Genomic DNA, 15,971 nt, shown 5'->3' on the forward strand with positions numbered 1-15,971 from the left:
ACAAGCAAGAAACAAGGTGGTATTCCAAGTTTTGCAGACCAGAGCGGTAAGAGACGTGCAAACCGTGACAGCTCTAATGCTGTTCTATCTGCCATCAGGAGATGGGACATTGGAATATCTGCGACCAATAGGGCAGTTGATTCTTGCTGTGGGTGGGCCTGGGCTCCATACATCCATTTGAAGAATCGAGCAAACACCTCTGCAATCCCCTGAGGATCTTCAATGTGGAGCCTAGTTTCCTCCCTAAAAATGGGTCTCACCATAGCTTCATAACCCCATCTAGCTCCATCTGGTGTCGTGTTTGGTTCATGAGTTCATTCGGATCCTACCGATCCTGCTCCAGGATCAATGGCTCCAGGTCTGCAATGCGGCCCCGCTTTTTGGATTCCACCCTCTTAGCATATGTACGGGCTGTCCCTCTAATGGAAGCCTTGCATGCTGCCAGAACACCCCTGCTGATTCTACCGTGCCACTGTTTAGGTCTATGAAGACTTTCAGCTTAGCAGATAAATGATGCACAAACTGTTTGTCTACCAGAAGCCAAGCACTGTGCTGCCACATCGGGCGGTCTTCCAAGTGGTGGGCACCCATATAGGTAAGGGCTGGGGTGTGATCAGAAATCCCTCTGCATAGAATATGCGACCCTGAAGTTTGTGCCAGATCAGAAGCTGGCAGAAACAAATAATCTATGTGGGACCATGAGTCGTGTGCCGCCAACACTTCTGTATATCTCTTTCCCAGGGTTCCAAACACACCATGAATCACTAAGGTCTAACCCGGCTGACCATTCTGCAAGACCCTTCCACTGCCTCTGTGATCCTCTCTGGGGTTTGTGCCATTCCAGCTATCCCATAACGTAATTGAAGTCACCCTCCATTATAGTCATCCAAAGAAGCATAGCCCCTATCAGGTCTCTGAGGGTGGCCAGGGTGGATTGGTGAGTGGCCGGCAGGCCGTAGACACTCATTAGACAACTCCCTCCACCCTATGCTTCTCAACCTGTAGAAGCATATGTCCCCTATTGGAAATGGCCCTTTCTGCAGGGTTTCCCCTGTCTTTTTGCTTCTGACCTCTTGTTTTTGATCCTATGCTGACTTTCGTTTTTGCTGGCTTTAGGACTCTGGGCACTTTACCACAGCTGACCTATGCTAAAGTGCACATGTTTTCTGTTTAAATGTTATCCGTGATTGGTTTATGCATGACTGGCATTTCTGATTTACTAGTAAGTCCCTAGATAGTGCACCGTGTGTTTCAATGGCCTGTAAATCAAATACTATTAGTGGGCCTGCAGCACTGATTGTGCCACCCACAGAAGTAGCCTGTAAAATTGTCTCAGACCTGCTGCTGCAGTGTCTGTGTGTGCAGTCATGTACTAGTATGTTTTACATGTCCTGATAATAAAATACTGCTGAATTGGTGTTCACTATTGCAAGAGCAAAGCAAAACACAAACGCTGTGGGATAGCGTAAGTGGATGGACGGAATGCGGAACCAATCAAACATTCACCCCCAGTCACAGATCTGGGTTTAATCCATCCATTATTTTGCTCACCATGCCACCCCAGTTTGAACCCAGCCATATGCAAATCAGTCTTGACCCTGTTCCTCATGGGAACAGTCCAGCCCGAACTGCCAGGCCAGGTTCTCCCTGGACCGGAAACAAGCATCCTAGGACCGGTTTCGGGATTTCACCCCACATCAGCCAGGCTAGCTTGAATCCAGTGGCACAGTGAGCCCGGGACCCACGTCTGGGCATACCCGGCACACTTAGGGCGGCAAAAGCAAAGCAAAACACAAACGCTGTGGGACAGCGTAAGTGGATGGACGGAATGCGGAACCAATCAAACATTCACCCCCAGTCACAGATCTGGGTTTAATCCATCCATTATTTTGCTCACCATGCCACCCCAGTTTGAACCCAGCCATGTGCAAATCAGTCTTGACCCTGTTCCTCATGGGAACAGTCCAGCTCGAACTGCCAGGCCAGGTTCTCCCTGGACCGGAAACAAGCATCCTGGGACCGGTTTCGGGGTTTCACCCCTCATCAGCCAGGCTAGCTTGAATCCAGTGGCACAGTGAGCCCGGGACCCACGTCTAGGCATACCCGGCGCACTTAGGGCGGCAAAAGCAAAGCAAAACACAAACGCTGTGGGATAGCGTAAGTGGATGGACGGAATGCGGAACCAATCAAACATTCACCCCCAGTCACAGATCTGGGTTTAATCCATCCATTATTTTGCTCGCCATGCCACCCCAGTTTGAACCCAGCCATATGCAAATCAGTCTTGACCCTGTTCCTCATGGGAACAGTCCAGCCCGAACTGCCAGCCCAGGTTCTCCCTGGACCGGAAACAAGCATCCTGGGACCGGTTTCGGGGTTTCACCCCTCATCAGCCAGGCTAGCTTGAATCCAGTGGCACAGTGAGCCCGGGACCCACGTCTGGGCATACCCGGCGCACTTAGGGCAGCAAAAGCAAAGCAAAACACAAACGCTGTGGGATAGCGTAAGTGGATGGATGGAATGCGGAACCAATCAAACATTCACCCCCAGTCACAGATCTGGGTTTAATCCATCCATTATTTTGCTCACCATGCCACCCCAGTTTGAACCCAGCCATATGCAAATCAGTCTTGACCCTGTTCCTCATGGGAACAGTCCAGCCCGAACTGCCAGGCCAGGTTCTCCCTGGACCGGAAACAAGCATCCTGGGACCGGTTTCGGGGTTTCACCCCTCATCAGCCAGGCTAGCTTGAATCCAGTGGCACAGTGAGCCCGGGACCCACGTCTGGGCATACCCGGCGCACTTAGGGCGGCAAAAGCAAAGCAAAACACAAACGCTGTGGGATAGCGTAAGTGGATGGACGGAATGCGGAACCAATCAAACATTCACCCCCAGTCACAGATCTGGGTTTAATCCATCCATTATTTTGCTCACCATGCCACCCCAGTTTGAACCCAGCCATATGCAAATCAGTCTTGACCCTGTTCCTCATGGGAACCGTCCAGCCCGAACTGCCAGGCCAGGTTCTCCCTGGACCGGAAACAAGCATCATGGGACCGGTTTCGGGGGTTTCACCCCTCATCAGCCAGGCTAGCTTGAATCCAGTGGCACAGTGAGCCCAGGACCCACGTCTGGGCATACTCGGCGCACTTAGGGCGGCAAAAGCAAAGCAAAACACAAACACTGTGGGATAGCGTAAGTGGATGGACGGAATGCGGAACCAATCAAACATTCACCCCCAGTCACAGATCTGGGTTTAATCCATCCATTATTTTGCTCACCATGCCACCCCAGTTTGAACCCAGCCATATGCAAATCAGTATTGACCCTGTTCCTCATGGGAACAGTCCAGCCCGAACTGCCAGGCCAGGTTCTCCCTGGACAGGAAACAAGCATCCTGGGACCGGTTTTGGGGTTTCACCCCTCATCAGCCAGGCTAGCTTGAATCCAGTGGCACGGTGAGCCCGAGACCCACGTCTGGGCATACCCGGCGCACTTAGGGCGGCAAAAGCAAAGCAAAACACAAACGCTGTGGGATAGCGTAAGTGGATGGACGGAATGCGGAACCAATCAAACATTCACCCCCAGTCACAGATCTGGGTTTAATCCATCCATTATTTTGCTCACCATGCCACCCCAGTTTGAACCCAGCCATATGCAAATCAGTCTTGACCCTGTTCCTCATGGGAACAGTCCAGCCCGAACTGCCAGGCCAGGTTCTCCCTGGACCGGAAACAAGCATCCTGGGACCGGTTTCGAGGTTTCACCCCTCATCAGCCAGGCTAGCTTGAATCCAGTGGCACAGTGAGCCCGGGACCCATGTCTGGGCATACCCGGCGCACTTAGGGCGGCAAAAGCAAAGCAAAACACAAACGCTGTGGGATAGCGTAAGTGGATGGACGGAATGTGGAACCAATCAAACATTCACCCCCAGTCACAGATCTGGGTTTAATCCATCCATTATTTTGCTCACCATGCCACCCCAGTTTGAACCCAGCCATATGCAAATCAGTCTTGACCCTGTTCCTCATGGGAACAGTCCAGCCCGAACTGCCAGGCCAGGTTCTCCCTGGACCGGAAACAAGCATCCTGGGACCGGTTTCGGGGTTTCACCCCTCATCAGCCAGGCTAGCTTGAATCCAGTGGCACAGTGAGCCCGGGACCCACGTCTGGGCATACCCGGCGCACTTAGGGCGGCAAAAGCAAAGCAAAACACAAACGCTGTGGGATAGCGTAAGTGGATGGACGGAATGCGGAACCAATCAAACATTCACCCCCAGTCACAGATCTGGGTTTAATCCATCCATTATTTTGCTCACCATGCCACCCCAGTTTGAACCCAGCCATATGCAAATCAGTATTGACCCTGTTCCTCATGGGAACAGTCCAGCCCGAACTGCCAGGCCAGGTTCTCCCTGGCCAGGAAACAAGCATCCTGGGACCGGTTTTGGGGTTTCACCCCTCATCAGCCAGGCTAGCTTGAATCCAGTGGCACAGTGAGCCCGGGACCCACGTCTGGGCATACCCGGCGCACTTAGGGCGGCAAAAGCAAAGCAAAACACAAACGCTGTGGGATAGCGTAAGTGGATGGACGGAATGCGGAACCAATCAAACATTCACCCCCAGTCACAGATCTGGGTTTAATCCATCCATTATTTTGCTCACCATGCCACCCCAGTTTGAACCCAGCCATATGCAAATCAGTCTTGACCCTGTTCCTCATGGGAACAGTCCAGCCCGAACTGCCAGGCCAGGTTCTCACTGGACCGGAAACAAGCATCCTGGGACCGGTTTCGAGGTTTCACCCCTCATCAGCCAGGCTAGCTTGAATCCAGTGGCACAGTGAGCCCGGGACCCATGTCTGGGCATACCCGGCGCACTTAGGGCGGCAAAAGCAAAGCAAAACACAAACGCTGTGGGATAGCGTAAGTGGATGGACAGAATGTGGAACCAATCAAACATTCACCCCCAGTTCCAGATCTGGGTTTAATCCATCCATTATTTTGCTCACCATGCCACCCCAGTTTGAACCCAGCCATATGCAAATCAGTCTTGACCCTGTTCCTCATGGGAACAGTCCAGCCCGAACTGCCAGGCCAGGTTCTCCCTGGACCGGAAACTAGCATCCTGGGACCGGTTTCGGGGTTTCACCCCTCATCAGCCAGGCTAGCTTGAATCCAGTGGCACAGTGAGCCCGGGACCCACGTCTGGGCATACCCGGCGCACTTAGGCCGGCAAAAGCAAAGCAAAACACAAACGCTGTGGGATAGCGTAAGTGGATGGACGGAATGCGGAACCAATCAAACATTCACCCCCAGTCACAGATCTGGGTTTAATCCATCCATTATTTTGCTCACCATGCCACCCCAGTTTGAACCCAGCCATATGCAAATCAGTCTTGACCCTGTTCCTCATGGGAACAGTCCAGCCCGAACTGCCAGGCCAGGTTCTCCCTGGACCGGAAACAAGCATCCTGGGACCGGTTTCTGGGTTTCACCCCTCATCAGCCAGGCTAGCTTGAATCCAGTGGCACAGTGAGCCCGGGACCCACGTCTGGGCATACCCGGCGCACTTAGGGCAGCAAAAGCAAAGCAAAACACAAACGCTGTGGGATAGCGTAAGTGGATGGACGCAATGCGGAACCAATCAAACATTCACCCCCAGTCACAGATCTGGGTTTAATCCATCCATTATTTTGCTCACCATGCCACCCCAGTTTGAACCCAGCCATATGCAAATCAGTCTTGACCCTGTTCCTCATGGGAACAGTCCAGCCCGAACTGCCAGGCCAGGTTCTCCCTGGACCGGAAACAAGCATCCTGGGACCGGTTTCGGGGTTTCACCCCTCATCAGCCAGGCTAGCTTGAATCCAGTGGCACAGTGAGCACGGGACCCAAGTCTGGGCATACCCGGCGCACTTAGGGCGGCAAAAGCAAAGCAAAACACAAACGCTGTGGGATAGCGTAAGTGGATGGACGGAATGCGGAACCAATCAAACATTCACCCCCAGTCACAGATCTGGGTTTAATCCATCCATTATTTTGCTCACCATGCCACCCCAGTTTGAACCCAGCCATATGCAAATCAGTCTTGACCCTGTTCCTCATGGGAACAGTCCAGCCCGAACTGCCTATTCACTATTGCAAGGCCGATCTCTCCCTTAGGTTCACCTGGGAATTGCCTTAAAATATCTTTTAAGTGTAGTTTCCCATTGGGTGCAGATAGAGATTAGGAGTTTGGGGTCTCTGAACTCACAATTTAAAAATACATATTTTTTTTGATCCTCATTTACCTTTCGTACTTTTCCTTCAAAGAGAGGGGGGGGGGGAAAGATAGAGATCTTACCAGTTGTTCACAGCCTGTCTCAAAACATATCTCCCCTGTCTAAGAATTCATTCTGCCTAGCACAAGATACTAAGAAAGACGGCAACCTTGAAATTATGTATAATCATAGGATCGTACCACACCCTACATATCTATACTTTCACCAATCCCCAACCATCATTTCAGTGAGTTCCAAAACCTCATTTTCTTACAATCCCTACCTGAATCTAACTTGAAATTGTATATTAAATAACTTTTCTAATCAGCAAAGGTGGGAGGGGCAATACTAACACATTTTCCACATATCTCCCTTCTTGCCACAAGCATCATGTAAAACAGCAGTTTAGCTCAGTTTCTGCTCATCTTCTGTGAATCATATGAACATCGAAAGATCACTACCAAAGATCTTACCTTAGGACTTGTGGGGAGTATTTCCTTCACCCACCTCTTGCCAGAACTTCCTAAGCTGGGGGCACTTTACAAACATATGTAAATCGTCTGCTGATGCAGATCCGCACCTCCTGCACGTCACCGTATTATGCTGTTTCAGCCTGGAGAGCTTTGCAGGAGCCCAATAAAACTCTGTGGATTGAAAACAAATTATTTCTTCTCAGCCTATCAGGTTTAACAGTGTTATATAAAAGTGTAGTAGATACTTGCCAAAGATCCTTCTAACGAGGCTCCGGCAAGCACTCTTTCCATAATTCTTCCAGGAGGGTAAATTCGCCGTCAACAATGTCCATGATCAGCCAATAACATCTAGCCATTTCTTTCTTCAATGAGGCATCCAAATGCAGCTGATCCTCCACACTATTAATGCTCCCAATTCGTCAGTTACATTCCTTGCCCAGCATTTTATCTGAAGGTATTTAAATTTGGACAACCTTCCCCCTACGGCCACATTAAGATTTTCAAATACCCTGACTTCTCAATTGTAACAAAGTTGTCCCCACTGCAATAAACCTGCCTCTTTCAGTGGAGTGACCAGGGCATCTTTAGTCCATTCGGTGAACCAGGAGAATCCCAAACCAGAGCATACTCGCTATAGTAGGTCAAGCTTGTGGCCCTCCTGACCTCAAACCAAAGTTTTGCCAAGTCCTGCAACACCTTGAATCGAATTTTCTTGAAGAACTTGGGATCTCCAAACCTATACAAAAAACCTTTCTGTAACACATTTCCCTCCATCATAGCTATCAGAATCTGCCCCAGCTCCAAACAATCTGGTTGGTTAAAAATCTGCCTTACATTTTTCAGCAAGAAAGCCCATGCATAATATTGCAAATCTGGCACCGCCAAACCTCCTTTTTCTTTCTTCTTAGTTTTTTCCACGATATACGAACACCTTTAATTGCCCAAATAAAACTACTAATATTCCCTTGAAGTTTCTTTAAGGAGCCCTTATGGTACATTAATGGTAATGAGTTAAAAATGAAAGTAAGTTTGGGTACAATCACCATCTTGATTCCATTATCCTGACCTATAATGGTTAATTAGAGATTTAGCCATTTTCTCATTAATTGATCTACCTTTCTTGTAACCTGGCCAAGATTTGCTTCTGCTATTTTACATATATCATGCGTTATAGTGATCCCTAGATATTTAACTTCTTCCTTTATACTTGTAGAATTATTTACTTCCATATTCCATGCCATAATCTCAGTCTTTTGATTATTAACTGCATAGCCAGAGATTCGCCCAAAATCTTCCATCAACTCTTCCAAAACTGGTTTAGCCTGACTTAAATTAGAAGTATAAATCATTAGATTGTCTGCATATAGAGAAACTTTCCTAAGTTCCCGCATACAAATGGGGAGATTCTCCTATCACTTCTGATTCTACTAGCTAATGGCTCAATATAGAGATCAAACAGTAATGGAGATAATGGGCACCACTGTCTCGTTCCTCTTTCTGTCTTCAGAGAAGGGGTAAGAGAACCGTTAACCAAAATTCTTGCATTAGGATCATGGTAAATTGTATGCAATGCTCTAATAAAATGCCTTCCAAGATTATAAAGTTCACATACCATGATCAAATAATGTCAGTTAACTCTATCAAATGCCTTTGTTGCATCCACCATTACCACTGCTAAGGGTGCAAGCAAAGTAGTGGCTAAAACAATCGACCCTACCAAACCATGTGTCAATTCATCCAGGTATCTACGTTTCAGAAATCCTTTCTGATCTGTATGTATGAGCTTCTCCATAACAGCCGCCAATCTATCTGCCAGGAGTTTTGCAAACATTTTATAATCGCAGTTTAAAAGTGATACTGGGCGATATGATTCACAATTCGTGGGGTCTTTACCTGGTTTTAAAATTAATGTAATAATAGATTCTTTCCAAGAAGGAGGGAGACTCTAATCACCCCCTATGATGTTATTACATAATTCCTTTAAAAATTCCATAATACTTCAATGCCAAGGCCAAGATACGTTCTTTCATCACATATGTTTGAAAATAAACTAAGATTTTCCTTGGTTTATCTCTATTGGGGGATATTTTCGCCGGGACCCGGTGTACCCTTTGAATATCTTTTGCGATATCATCTTCCAATTCCTCAACATTCACTTCCTGCTTTATTAATCGAACCACAAAGCCTTTTAAATCGCCTCCTTCCAATCCTTCGGGGACTCTGAGAAACGTCAGATTGTTCCTCCTCTGATTTTTTCCAGGGATTCCATCTTGGCCATTACCCCTGCTTCACCTTCTTTCAAATATTTTATTTGCTCTTTATTTTCTTCTACCACCGTTCTTAACTCTCCAACCTCCTCCTCCAGAGCAGCCATCCGACATGCAAGCTTGTCTATTTTTTCCCAGATCTTCACAAAGATTTCTAATCTCCACCTGATTAGATTTAGAAGTCTCAAAACCGCCTTTCAGTTCCATAGACAATGCCTTTAACATGTCCGTGATGGAATGATTGACCAAGGTTCCGTGATTTGAACCGGAGGGCTGAACATCTTGCCCTTCCCCTATCCCCTATCGAGTCTCTGGGCATACCCTGGGGTAGGAAAGTTGCTCTGTACCTTTCCTGTCTACCCGGATATCCGAAACTCTGTCCTCGAAACTAACAGCAGGTACTAACTTATCTGCATTTTGCATCCTCTCATCCCCGGTCAACATTTTTGGAGATCCTGGTAGTACACGAAAGTAAGTCCTTACAGACGGAGTAACTCACACTTTCCTATTATTTACCGCCCCCCCACTGCTAAAAGTCAGTTTCCTTTTACTATTGCTACTAGTTTGCTCCACCTTATTCCTCACTGTGATCCGCTTCTGATGAGACTCCAAACCCTCAGCTTTTGCCCTTGTCTTAGTCTTTTTAGCGATCTGCGGGAGTAAGCTACTTGACCAAAACCATTTTTAAACACCGCCTTCCCACCTTCCTTCTTGGCCGCAACCGCCCCTCTTATCCTATACACCAGGGGAACTAGATACATTTTTGTACCATTTAATTGCAAGACAGCTTCCTCACAGCATACAGTACCTTCAGCTCCTTTAATCCCCTGTAAATCTCTTACTGTATATGTCCAAAATAAGTCCTCGCTGTTTCCTGGAAGCCTTCTTCCTTTTGTGGTTTGTTTTGCTCCTGTGCTGGCTCTACCACTGTTTCCCTGGTAGGAAACACGAGCTGCCACCTCCCTTACTCGCAGCACCTCCAGGGTGGCTCGCAGCAGCGGCACAACCTGCGTTCCTCGCACTCCTCGCTTCCCCACGGATGCGAACGCTTTACCTTCGCAAGCCGGCGCCCCTCAAATAGACCCCCGGCTGAAATCACTGTCGCCTGATTTTCCGCTTCAGAACTTTGCATGGTAAGTAAGTTTGTTTTTTTTAATTTACACCCTCCACTAGCACCCGACGCGACCGGCTCCTTTAGACGGCCGCCATGTTCCCCCTCCTGTGTACATCTTTTGGTGAATTTTTTTTTTTTAAATTGTAAGTTTGAAAATGCCACTTTTAGAAAGTGGGCATTTTCTTGCCTAACCATTCTTTGCTTCTGCCAGGCTCCGGAATACACGTCTAGGCCAGGATGACAGCTGGGCTGTTTGTGAATTCACTCTAGTCAGTCACACAAAAGGTGCAGAGATGTGCCCTGCATATCATGATGGGTCTTCCTGGGCTAGAGTGGTGGGAGAACCTGACATTTACATCTGAATAGGGCTGTGCCTGTCCTTACACAGAGCAGTCTTGAACTCCCTGGAGTGTGTCTGGGGCCAGGGCAGGAAAGGCAGGATATTGTGCACTACAAAGACTTTCCTTTGACGTTTGCCTCCTTCAAAGGCAGAAATAAGTATAAGTACTGAACCTCTGAGACCACAACTCTAGAATCCTTCTGGACTGAGGACATTCTGCCAGTAAGAAGAGCTAGATGCTGTAGGAGGGACTGACCCTGTCCTTTGCCTATTGCTTTGTTGTGCTGTCCTGCTGCTTGCTACTTCTGTCTTGGGAGTGAAATGACTGGGCTTTTTTTTCTACATCCTGCTTCCAAAGGTTCTAGAAGGGCTTGGACTGGGCGTGGACTGGGCTTGCCTCCTGTTAGAAGTCTCAGGGACATCAAAGACATCATCTGCCAGCACCTGGGCTGTTTTGCTGAGAGTCCTGAGTCGCAAAGTGGTGCCAAATCCAGTTTGTGGGCCCTAGGAGTGAGTTCTGGTGTAACCAAGAAGAAATCAAGTATATTGACTTCAGAGCAACTTTGGAACCAGTATCGCTGTCCGACTCTGCACTGCTGCCTGCACCAGAGCCATGGACCCCGATGAGTGCAACGACCAAAGCTGATGCCACAGGCCCGACACTGCCAAAGTGCCTCCAAAGTCCCACCACAGCATGAGTCCTGAGTGCCATGTCGCAGACGTCCAGGACACTCAACTCCACCACAGCACCTGTGGCCCCATGGTGTGATTGCGACACCATGAAGTCGACGCCTCCATCTTGACCTGCTGTATTCATCAACCCCACTATATCATAAGGAATGGATGCCTCACCACTGACACTGCATCACCTCCCCTGCAACTGTAAGGAACCAATGCCTCACCTCCCTGGTAACACTAATGAACCGAGGTCGCACTGTTTCCAGTGACACCTCACCTCCCCGACTCTGTGCAACATATTTGTTTCCTCATTGTTTTCAAAGGTAGTGTACGTAGGGTCCATGCAACTCTGTGACCAGCCAGCACTCCCTTGCGAGTGGCATCAAACTGTTGGGAACAACTCCGTCAAGATGTCGGAATAGCCCCAGCTGGAGCTATTTTGTTTCTTAGGGCTTTTCTGAGACTTAATCTTTAAAAATGCGCATCTTTACTTGAGTATGTTGTATTTCTGTTATTTTGGTCTTGTTTTACTCAGATACATATTGCCTATTTTTCTAAACTGCTGTGGAGTACTTTTATGGTGTTTTCACTGTGTTACTGTGTGTGTGTGTGTGTGTGTGCGTGTGTGTGTGTGTGTGTGTGTGTGTGTGTGTGCAAATGGTTTACACATTGCCACTGAGATAAGCCTGACTGCTCATGGCAAGATACCAAGGGGGTGAGCAGGGGTTATCTTAGCTCTGTAAATCACACTGACTAGAGTGAGGGTCCCTACTTGGGCAGGGTGCAAACACCTGCAAACTAGAGACCCCATTTCTAATATCACCCACCCCCAACTAAACTTCAGAACTAACTAGGGAGTGATATATTTAGTTGGAGTGGAAGAAACACGCTCATCTGAGACACTTTAGCTAACAACATTATCGTAGGAGAGCTGTTTCCCCCTCTGACTCCATGGACCCCTCCACATCCGATTGTTCTCCCCACCTCCAGCAAGACCACTTCTGATGCTGTCTCCACTTTCCCTCCTCAAGTCTGTGTCCTTTTGCTTTAGATGAAGTGGCCGATTGTCACAGCGATGGTGAATTAGAAGACAAAGGCCTCTGTTTGGTAAGCCAGGTCGAGTCCTCCTGCAGCTACTCGAAAAACACAGACTTTGAATTATGAGTGACTCAATGCTTGCCGAGATAAAGAAGCATATATGGAAGTTGCATTGTGCGTAGCTTTTGTTTCACCTGATCACAAGATTTGCACTTTGGTTGTACTATCCAGGTGTAATCAGGGAAGATCATAATGCCTCCTGATTGGACCATCAAATGCCCTTTTGCCCTAGTGCCCTGCAGGATGGCATGTCTGACTCTGTAGTTCAAAAACTGCATTATCAGTGGATGTGATATGGCCCCAGGCGGAGGCCTCTGGGCCATGGATCTGTGAGTCAACAAAAGAGTGAAGCTAGAAGACAAGCTTTCAGGGTCTATCCCAGATCTTATCCATTGTTCAAGAAAGGTCTCTGGGATCAAGCCCTCAACCCCTTCTGGGAATCCAATAAAAAGGAGGATATTATGGTGGACTCTGTTTTCAGTGTCTTCTGCAAGGTCCTATAGCATCTTTTTATACTGATATAAGCAGGCTACTTCTGGCGTGAGGCCTCGTACCGTATCTTTCAACTTTGATATCTTCCCTTCAACATCCATCAACTAGTTGACAGTGTGGCAAAGATCCTGGTGCAACAAGGCCACATCTACGCCAACCTCCCCTGTCTTGTCCTCCAGTGAAACTTTGGATTCTTGGGTAGCTTTCAGGATAACTGAGGTGTTGTCACCGGGCGGTGTTGTGCCATCCGAAATACTCTTGGTTCCCCTCCACTGGAGCTGTGAGCCTGTGCATTTTGGCTCGCACTGGGGGCTTTGTCTCTGTCCATGACATCCTGTCCCCATGGTCGTTCCGCCTTGGAGTGTAATAATGTTAGCAGAAAGGGTTCTACTGCCTCTGCACAAGATAGCTCAAATGTTAAGCCACTCAGTAATTGTGTTCACTTTATCTGAACCAAGAGGTAGCACATTTCAGATTTTATTTCCAAACTGCTGTAACAGTAAAAGACAATAGTAATGCAATGCCACCACTGGCCTTGGATGCTCAAGTTAAGTAATAAGTTTGGAAATTTCATTTTGCTAACACATTCATATTATTAGTTACAGATTTAAAGTGATATTACACTTTTGTAGTAAGGCATGTGTTCCTCAGAATGGACTGTTAGGAAAACATGGTACATAAAATCACAAGGTGGCACAAGTATATAATTCACTCCTACGTCTGATACGTATATTTGTTGCAGTATGGTTCTTCGGAAGGGACTGTTAAGAAACAAGGTGCATAAAGTCACAAAGTAGCACAACTATATAATTCAATCCTACGTCTCATACGTATATTTGTTGAGGTGGTTACAGGTGTCAGGAACATAAATAGTTTCCTTTGCTAGAGGAACAGGCATGGACAAATGCACACACAATTCCTATAATTTCAGTGATCTAATATTGATGACAGCAGCCCCACTCTGAAAGGTGTTTCAGCATCACTGCCTTAGGACATCCTCTGGGGCACCTTACATTTGTAAGTAATTCTCTGGAAAGGTTTCTTGAACTAGATGAGCACCAACACAACATCGCCATGCATAACTATGAGTCTCAGAAATAAAGAGACTGCATAGAACACCAACTGTGTGGCACTGGAAGTAAGCCCCAACATGATATATACTCACTTTGATTGAATTAGTGAATGGCCTTTAGACTTAACCCTGCTAAAACAAATTAAGCCCAACACCACCAAGAAGTCATTTAAAGAGCATATGCTGCACTATATAGCAACCTTACTTATCATAGCTTAACACACCATAATGCTTACGTTTTGAGATTTGTAACTCAGACAATTAAATATTGTGCTATCGTTGTTACCAATTACATTTGTGCTATTCTATTTTTGGAATTGGGATGCTGCACTACAGAGACTCAACCCAGGAGTAAACACTTCCCTACTACTTATTATAAAATCAGTGTTTTTCGAAACCAGTGTAAGTAAAACTTGCTCTTTAGCACCAGAACCGTATACCTTAGGTTAAATAAATGTCACTCGTTGACATCAACCTTCATTCCCATGATGTTATGCCTTTTCTTTGTAAAACCATTTAACACATATTCAATATTGTTTTGCTCTCAAGTAAAAGCCACTTACCGCAATATAAGTAAATTCAGCTGCATTTCGCTGCATTCCCACTGACAGATGGGCCATTGATGATACTGCAACTCACGTCTGAGCATGTTTATGCTTTCTCTTTGCTTTTGCAATTTGTGACCAAACGTTCATTTAATTTCATGGATATATTTATTAACATAATGTGCTATGTTTACCTCCATGCAGAAAAAATGACTTTGGAAGATATTGGATCAAAAGTAAATCAGTTTTTATATCCTTCTATTTTGTTTTCATCTTCAGGCTATAATGCACCATGAGGGCCACATGGATGACGGCTTAACCTTATCCAGATCTCAACATGAGGAGTCCCGGACTGCGCGAGTTATTCGGAGCTCCGTTTTCCTCTTCAACAGGTTTATAAGGTGGATTTTTTCTTCTTTGTTCCTTTCATTAAGATCTTTGGTTGGACAATGAGCCTATACATCAAACACAGTTGTATGCTTATTTTTCAAGGGAGTATAGTTGAAACTTAAAGTCCCAGTTGCAAGCAACACTTCACATTATGCTTCTCATAAATCATCTGTAAGATAGTCGTAGCATTAAAATGTATAGACAAAAAATATTCTAAAAAGCACTGGCCGATCATTGCTGGTAAGTTTTGGACAATAAAAAATCATTATGTGCAATAAAAAACATCATTATGTGCATTACTGCAAAATGTGTGCATTGGATACAAAGCTGGATTACAGTGGTATCACTTGTCATTTCATCCCTTAATCGTTGTCTGCCTTATTCTTAGTTAACATTTGGAAACAAATGAAATGTCACGTTGCCAATTGAAGAAGGCAGACAGGATCATATTTGTAGTTTGGGGGTTTATGAGTTTTGATATCTTTCTGTGCAACATTACCCATTTTCCATTAGCCCCAGAGAGTTATTTATTAAAAGGTTTAGCAGGGCCTAATTGTTTTTTTTTTATTCTGCTTAGATGTTGAGGAATGTCATGAGGAATGATTAGAATACAAAGGCACACCCAAGATAAAACTGTATTGGGGATGAGGACAGAATTCATATTCGGTATATCATGATTGATATACAAGCTGTAGGCACCCTGTTAATCATTTTTTAAATGAAGGTAGATTTGGACCTGCTAACATTTGATGTGTGTTGACTGGTACATTTACAAGGAGAAAGAAAGGGGCACATTTTGAGAGAAGGATATGAGGAGGATGTGTTTAAAAGAAGCAGATAGGAGGTGATGGTAGGACAGTGGAGTCCATAGGAACAGTGCTTGTTGTGAAGGATGAAATGGATGTTGGGAACAGGTGAAAGCTATACTGGTTACCTGTTATTAATAGCCCTACTGGAGTACTAACTACTAATTAGCAACACATTTTAATATGTTACACTGTTGACCGTAGTTTGGAATTCGATTTTTTCAAATCTATAATTTTGGATTATCCTAATGTTGACCTGCTAAGTGACTACTTCATTCATTTATTCAGAATTTTTTTATTTCAATTTTTTCTTATTCTATTGCTTTTTGTTAATTGTTAAATTGTTACGATTTAGTTTAATGTATGTTAATAAAGTATTAACCACAGAAATGAGTTCTATAACATAAAAATAAATCTATCTATCTATCTATCT

At 45.9% G+C, this 15,971-nt stretch overlaps 1 protein-coding gene across 1 annotated transcript in view; it reads left to right on the forward strand.

Moving 5' to 3' along the window:
- RYR2 (ryanodine receptor 2) overlaps positions 1 to 15,971 on the forward strand; it is a 2,714,825-nt gene that overhangs the window by 884,116 nt on the left and 1,814,738 nt on the right. The window contains exon 13 of the mRNA XM_069234403.1: positions 14,622 to 14,743. Coding sequence (XP_069090504.1) covers positions 14,622 to 14,743 — 122 coding nt within the window. The remainder of the gene's footprint in view (positions 1 to 14,621; positions 14,744 to 15,971) is intronic.

Source organism: Pleurodeles waltl, chromosome 5 (genome assembly GCF_031143425.1).
Source record: "Pleurodeles waltl isolate 20211129_DDA chromosome 5, aPleWal1.hap1.20221129, whole genome shotgun sequence".
Taxonomy (NCBI): domain Eukaryota; kingdom Metazoa; phylum Chordata; class Amphibia; order Caudata; family Salamandridae; genus Pleurodeles; species Pleurodeles waltl.